The 7,653-nt window shown below is 39.1% G+C and overlaps 1 protein-coding gene across 1 annotated transcript; it reads right to left on the bottom strand.

Annotated features, from left to right (window-relative positions):
- Window positions 1–82: 82 nt before the first annotated feature.
- On the bottom strand, window positions 83–7,301 carry LOC108830466 (DNA ligase 6). Its single transcript, XM_018604060.2, has 19 exons — window positions 4,961–7,301; window positions 4,689–4,806; window positions 4,512–4,593; window positions 4,330–4,432; window positions 4,140–4,236; window positions 3,802–3,904; window positions 3,585–3,716; window positions 3,401–3,448; window positions 3,035–3,132; window positions 2,873–2,938; window positions 2,530–2,689; window positions 2,291–2,398; window positions 1,770–1,819; window positions 1,636–1,670; window positions 1,494–1,555; window positions 1,240–1,401; window positions 1,074–1,162; window positions 863–962; window positions 83–664 (listed from the first exon to the last, which is right to left on the bottom strand). The coding sequence occupies exons 1-19, from the start codon at window positions 7,284–7,286 to the stop codon at window positions 356–358; spliced, it is 4,248 nt and encodes a 1,415-aa protein (XP_018459562.1). The 5' UTR covers window positions 7,287–7,301; the 3' UTR covers window positions 83–355.
- Window positions 7,302–7,653: the final 352 nt, after the last annotated feature.

The raw sequence follows: 7,653 nt of genomic DNA, 5'->3' as shown, positions 1-7,653 counted from the left end.
AAATTAGAAAACTTAATTTTATATGTGTACTTTTCATGGTTCTTGCAAAACCATTATCTACTACTATAAATGACACATACGATTTTCCTATAAATTGTGAGGGCTAGTAAACTCAACTCCTACAAAAATCTCTGGTGTGACGTTTTAACAATCAGACACATTGATATCAAACAGGAAAACAACAATTAACATGCAGATAGATTTAAGGGGTCCCCTAGATTATATACACAGAATATTTACATAGTTTTACATATAACTTTTTACACATGAGTTAACCATAAAGGCGCCAACACAAAATATTGCGAGTTGGATTCGGAAACTTCCCAAAAGAACCAAAAGTAGTTGAGGACACATGTCAGTGTTGAGAGTTGATGTTCATTTTTCTGGTTTGAGCATGAAACATCTCTGCTATATCTGCAGCCGTGCTGCATTCCTCCGGATTCCTATCCATTCTTTTACAGATGAATCTCGGAAACCTAACAGAGATGCCTCGTGATGGATGGACCAGACCTAAAGCCGCACAGTGAACAGGTGAGACGGTTAGATCCGCACCTCTGATTTCCCAAACAACCTCTGCAGGAAACCACATGTCTGGTGTCTCCCCTGTTCTGTAGTATGGCGGCTTTTTTGCAAGGATCTTATCCTCGGAGTAGAACTCTTTCATCTGCAAGAAAAAGTAAATAATATATAAATACTTTCCAAAACCAAATTACAAATGGTTGTATTGGTTTCAGCTTCTATAAATCTAATGAACTGAACCATAAACTGGAATGTTTACACTTAGCCACAAAGTTAAATTGATATATTTCACTATTGAAGGTGGATTGGTGGAGAAGTGTGAAAGTGTTGAGTTTTTATTTACCTCGACGTAAAAGGCATCAGGAAACCCAGACATGACACGGCAGACACTCTGGAATTCCTCAGTCTCAGGGTTGTAGCAGGCCATGAGGAATGGACTATACCTACACATACCAAACAACACTCTGTTTACAATTCAGATTCAAAGATACAAGGCCGTTACATTTTGATTTTCAAGAACAAAAAGAGAAAGTTAAGAACTTATGTTTTATTACCATCCCGCTTTTCTCCCGTTGCCATGCCAAGCACCAATAGGAACTAAATCCAATGTGTCACCTAATCCATCTACATAATCTCGCTTAACCTGAACCACAAAATTTAGCACCGCTTAATTCATTTCTGGCACATTTATCTTTGATAAGATAATTTACAGCACGAGACCTTAAGCCATGAATCAGAACGCTTTGTGGGGCAGTATCCGGCATCAACATCTAAAGACTTAACCATTATTCCTTCACAAGATGACTGAAATGCTTCTTCTAGAAACGCACTTATTCTAAACAAAGTGTCTTGGTTATTCAAAGACGCTTCTTCTGCTCCCATCTATTAAACAATGAACAGTTCAACGAATATACCAAAGCGCTGCTTTACTATGTTCTATGACTTATACTACCACAAGCTACTGTAGCACTTACAGTGATTTCCTTAGCATACTCAAGAAAACCTGGCCTAGTCTCAGGGAAGACTTCCTTTAGACCTACAAGTTTGGGAATATATGAGCCTGATGAAGAAAATGAACGCATCTGAGTTAAGAGAGAAAGAGAAAGGTAGGTTTACGTCTTCGTCTCTCACGGAGGGGAAGAGTCAACAGCCTGCATTGTTAACTCGCGAAATTACGAATCAAAATATAATCTACTAGGACAAATGCAGAGGAACATAAAAGAAAGAAGTGTCGAGTAAAGAAGACATACTGTTCACCGTTGTAGAACATAATATCAAACACAAAGACGCAGACTTCAACCTGCAGAAACCCATTAGAACATGCGTAAGAAGAACATCTTGAGCAACTAAAAGAAGGAAAAAAGACTCGAGATTGTTTATCTTCAAAGAGTACACAAGGAAGAAAAGGGCAAAAAAAAATCAAGAGGTAAGCGTCAATCATACTGGAAAAAGAACAGCAACCTCTCTTTTCACTCGGCCTTAATTGAAAACTAGATTAGTAGAGATTAGCATTTATGTAGATGCTGGCCATCCATGCAAACATTCAATAGGGAAAGTAAATTAAGTGAGTAACAGCCCATGTTCAAGCAATTTTTTTCTCTAAAACATGATATCAACAAGGTGACAGATTTAGAACCATGACTACAACAAAGAAAATGGTGGCAAAACATGCTTGATATATCAAATTAACGGAGCTGCTGAAATTCTCAATATAAATGCTGATTATCATGTAACTGTAGAAATAAGGTCCTACGGATATTGTATCCAATACCTTAATACTTTTTGTAGTTACCAAAGCATCTTTGCTCCCTCTCTCTCTTGTTGATAACTCTTGGAATGACATGAGTTTGTTTCCATTCTTTCTATCAGTTGCAACCACCTGAATTCATAAAACGCCATTACACTATGTAACACCAGGAGAACTGATGATAAACAATTACTGGTTTATTTTGCAAGCCGGTAAAGGCTCTTTGCCTCGTTTGAAGTGAATTGTATGAAAAATTCTCCTACCTCTGCGTCCAACATGAATGTATCCGCAGTAGGGCAAGCAAACTGTTTTATAACATCAACCAGATCAGGAAATTTAGAAGTAGTTTCATCCCCATTTCGAGAGAAAATCCGTACAGTACCATCAAGTAACAAATGGATCTGGGCGCGCTGGCCATCATACCTGAACGTTAAATTTAGACGTAGTTCAGGAAACATATAAGACAGGCGACGTAAATCAACAGAGTGCAAACCAAAGATACATGGGTTGAATTCAAAGAAACTCATCACTCATTCCATTAATAATCAGAAACTCATCACGCATCAGTTTCGAGTAGTTTAAGAAACATTATTGTGACAAACTAACTTGTATTCACATGTAAAAGCCTTGTCTTGAAAGAGTTTGATAAAATCTTGGACCCCGTTAGCAATTCTGAAATGGAAAACAGCACAGTTATTAAAGGCATGACATCAACAGCTCTATTCGTTATCTTGAAAACAAATGTATCACAAAGATTTGTTCAATTACTTTGCAAGCATGGGTTTTATAGGTATCCCTGGGATCATTGACAGAGTTGATGTTGAAAACTCAATGTCTTTTTCCATGAGAGAAGGAACAACCACGTCCTGTTAAAAAAAACTAATGCATTGAAACTGATGTCTCTATTTGATAAATCTGGTAAGTATACTGAGTAGGACATCACAAATGTTTTGAAGGCAGCAAAAAGGCGGAACTACAATTTATAGATTCTTGACTTTTCCACTAATTCTTGCTTAATTACATCCTAAATTGCTAATCGGATTTTAGTGCAATACAATAAGTTAAAGAAATAAGTTATTTTGCGTAAAAATTGACAAAGCGAGTCAAAGGCAAAGGTTAACACTTAGAGCTCACCAGAGAAGGAAGTATATTGTAGGCCTCAACTACTGCAGCAGAAACACCCTGAAATTTTGAATTTGCCTCTTAACAAGATGAGCGTTCAAAATCTTTAGGATAAAACTTTAAGCATACTTGCTTAGATAAGTGCCAAGAGGCCAAGAAAACACTTCGATGAACTAAGAAGAAAATTAAACGATACCTCAAGTTTCTCTTTGAAACAATTTTCTGATGGTTCTTTGTTATGACAATTCCAGAAAGAATTCATAACAATTGCTCGCCCTAGTGCAGGTAGAACAGTTCTCAACATAGCGCCAATCCTTAAATTACGGGCCTGACCAGTTAAACCGGGATATAGCTTCTTTAAACATGGACGCTGTGAACAATATAAGGGAAAACATATTCTGAGAAATTCTTACCAATGTTCTAACTAGAAATTTAATCTCTTTCTCTCTACAAGAGCGCATTAGCTTCACGATGAGGTTTTTCTTTTGCCTAGTACTTCCAGTACCTGACTGCACACTGAGGAAAACTATTAGGAACATGCTGGAATGACATTATTGGGTTAAAAACAGAATTTATTAAAAATGGAAATGTTGTTTTCTGTATAAATTTTTTAACGCATATAGACGTTATAGCTGTTTATTAGAAAGATGAACAAGGACATTTAACATTCTCAATTGTCGTCTTCATAGAGATATAGCATATCCTCAGTCAATAGCTAATATTCTGACCAAATAACCAGTTAATTATATACCTTATCTTTCGTAGAGTTGAAAACACATCTCTAACTAGAAGTGGAGGTGGAGGAACTAGTAGCTTTTGTGTTTGTCGGCATAGCTGAGCAACATCCCCTAGAAATTTTGATAATTAAAATCCGTTTTAGTAGGGCATGCAGAAGGAAAAACAGAGACATAAGTTAACTGATGACATAGATTTGTCTTTACCAAGATCCCCCAGTCTATTATACATCTCCCTCATAGTAGACCGGCTTATTCCACATGCTTCTTCCAATGCAGAAGAGATTAGACTTCCACCAATGTTAAGCTCCTGTCCAATTGATACATGGTCCTTTTATGTTTATGTAAATAGCAAGAGAAGAAAGCAAATAAAAGATACTTAGACCCACAATATTCTCATGGTCGGCGGCAATCTTATTTGTGCAAAGATAAACAGCGGGCAACACATCTTCTGGAGAGAGAGACAACAAGCTGACGGGATGAATTTACAGATATATAAGTGCCAATCATCCTTGCTTCAGGTTAATCAACAGAGTGAGTGAAAAAAAAAAAAGATAGCAGGCGACCTTCTAAACATGTTGCAAAGCATTGACATAGCTTTGATCTTGCCTTTTTCACCTTCAACGGAAGCAAATGTCCGGACGAGGTGGATATATGGAGCAGGCTGCCCATCTCTCCAACAGGCTGCACTTAAGCAAAACACATATTAGTATAGGCTCACAGAAAAACTACAACTGGTTGACTAATTAATCCTACTACACTGCAGATAATTTGGTCTCAAACACACGCTTTCAAGATAAAGGAAAGAATGACAGATACAGCATATAAACACACATACCATGCTCTTTAGGTTTATATTGTTCAGGAGGTAGAGATACATAATCCTTGTCCACAATATCTTCTGTTGATGTCTGCTCACATACGTTAAATGCATGTCCTGAGTTTTCAGACGCCTTTTTGTTCTCCTGGGAGGGGCATGCTTCTGGACATTGCGGAACTTGATTTGATTTGCTAGAGAGTCCTCTTCCCTCACCTGGATGCTCACCAGGTATTTCACTGGGTTTACTGTAATAGATGTCCAGTGCCCTATTTATGTCTCCTTTAGCCTCATCAATGATGGAAGCAGCATAATCTCTTAAAGACTCAGAACCATGCACAATGTCAATAAATCGATCTGTTACTTCTTTAGCATCATTGTGGACCATCTTTTCATATGTGTTGCATTCATCAGTCTCTAAACCAACACCACCAGAATTAGATCCACTATCCAACACTTTATCGAAAAACTTAGTTATGGTTGACTGCCCTGGACCAACTGGTTTCGACTTTGGATCTTTCTTGGCCTTCTTGTTTGACTTATTGCCAATGCTTTTGCTTCTTTTCCTGGGAGAAACAATACCCTTTGCTAAACCAACTTTGCTTGGTAAGGCAAAATCTTTTTGACTAGCTTGACAATCTGACGAAGTGCTTTTAGCAGGAATTGGCTGCGACTCGGTTCCTGCATCATCGACTAGAACAGCCTGATTCTCCAAGGAAGACGTGGCAATAGAGGACTGCTTGTAAAACTCTGCTTCGCATTCATAAAAGTTACTTACTATATCTACAGGGTTACCAGCATGTTTGTTAATCAGATTTAACATCTGCTCTTCACTGACCCAAGCAGGCAAAGAATCACGTAGTTCTATCAGCAATTTTTCAGTCACCAAAGAATCACTTCTTGGAGCATCATTCCCACTGTCTTCACATGCCTTCTTGTCTTCTCCAACATCTCCGCCATCTTTCTCACTCTTCTTGTCAGTCTGGCGATAGAACCCCAACAAAAACTCTTTCTTGTTCGCCATTTCATCAACTAATCCAGAAAAATGCTTCTGCATTTTATAAACCTCCCTGCTATCCATCTTCTCGACATCAACACCAACCGTAGGAATAACTCTTTTAGGTTTCAACAGCTTTATATACTCCCTAAGCTCATCATAGTTCGAATGCTCACTATACGGCACAAGATGAATCTCCATAGAATCCTTAACCTTCACCGCAAACTTATTCCTCTTCACTTCATAAGTCCACCCCGTGGACACAAACCCCACAACCTTATCATACCCTTTCTCAACCATAATCTCACTCATCTTCACGAAATTCGGCCGAAAATAAGGCCAAGTCTCACCCAACACATTCCATCCCACAACATGAACATCGCTCTCCTTCTTATCCTCAGTGAACATTCCACTCTCCCCATCAAACCCCAAAACGTTCAAAATCGACATCTTCCTCGCGTCCACAAAGATCTTCCTCTTGCATCTCTTACTAATCTCAATTAAAATCTTCTCTTTACCAACAACATAAGTAGCAACAAGAAACAAAACCTTTCTCTCTGTTTCTTTAGACTCTTCATCAATCTTATCTATCACACTAATCACATAATCAACAGACTCTTCTTGAGAGGGAAATACGAACTTCGGGTTGCAATAAGTAGTGTCGAGAAAAACACCGTCGCACCCAACGAAATCACCAAGGAACGAGTCTAATCTCATCGAATCGCAGAACCTGAAATCTCCTGTGTGAATGTACCTCTCGGAACCATTGTTTGTTTTAAAGAGGAACTGTACAGCTCCTGGGCAGTGATTCGCATCGATGAGAACGACTTCGGAGCCATCGATCATAACGTTTTGATTCGTAGGCAAAGGGAAGACGAACTGTGAGGGGACTTGGAGGATTTGTTCGACGAGGCGTGCGGTTATGTGAGAGCAGAAGATGATTCCTCGGGACCAGGATGAGGAGAGGCCGGAGTAGTGATCGGAGTGGAAATGTGAGAGGAAGAAAGCGACGGAGGAGGGATCGGAGGGCAAGCGAAACAAATCAACGATGAAGTTCGTTTCGGGGATTCGCTTTGATTGAGGGATCGAGAGAGGAGAAGAAAGCGGTGGTGTCGGTGGAAGGGACTGTGTAGGAACAGAGGAGGAAACTGCCGATGAGTACAGTTCTGTAGAATTGAGGTTTAGGGTTTCCGCATTATTGGCGGTAGTCGCTGCGGTGGAATCAGTCGCCATGAAAGAGGATGAAGTGGCGCCAAAATGCACTGTAACCGGACTATTATATGACTGTAACCGGTGTTCCCGGTGTTTGTAAACCCGGACCCAACCAACGGCGGGACCAGATTGAACCATGGATCGTACAACAATCCGAATAAGGTTTATTTTAAAATCCAACTAAAATAGAACCGGTGAAAAACTCATACCGAACCGTCAAAAACCCAAAAGTGGTCGGAGTGGAAGAGGAGAGACCGGAGTAGTGGTCGGAGTGGAAGTGTGAGAGAAACAAATCGACGGTGAAGTTAGTTTTGGGGATTCGTTTGATTGAGGGATTGAGAGAGGTGAGAACGGTGGTTTCAGGGAGGGTGTATCTTATTAACTTAGCCAATAGATTTATTTATACAAATTACATAACTTGTCTAGCAAGTTCTTTACATAATAGAATAGGAAATCTAACTTATACATTAATTATATATTTCCTAATAGTTACATCCAAATATAT

The sequence above is a fragment of the Raphanus sativus genome, unplaced genomic scaffold (assembly GCF_000801105.2).
Source record: "Raphanus sativus cultivar WK10039 unplaced genomic scaffold, ASM80110v3 Scaffold3527, whole genome shotgun sequence".
NCBI classification, from domain to species: Eukaryota; Viridiplantae; Streptophyta; class Magnoliopsida; order Brassicales; family Brassicaceae; genus Raphanus; species Raphanus sativus.
Note: the sequence above shows the minus strand (reverse complement) of the source record. Positions and strands in the feature narration are given on the sequence as shown.

Bases quoted from the DNA above. Each gene is read 5' to 3' on its own strand.
- LOC108830466 (XM_018604060.2), bottom strand. From the start codon at position 7,286: ATGGTTCAATCTGGTCCCGCCGTTGGTTGGGTCCGGGTTTACAAACAC. The intron at 4,594-4,688 runs GTCGCCTGCTAT...TCATCCCGTCAG, and splicing joins CTTTGCAACATGTTTAGAAG to CTTGTTGTCTCTCTCTCCAG. The intron at 1,402-1,493 runs GTAAGTGCTACA...ATTGTTTAATAG, and splicing joins AGTATGCTAAGGAAATCACT to ATGGGAGCAGAAGAAGCGTC.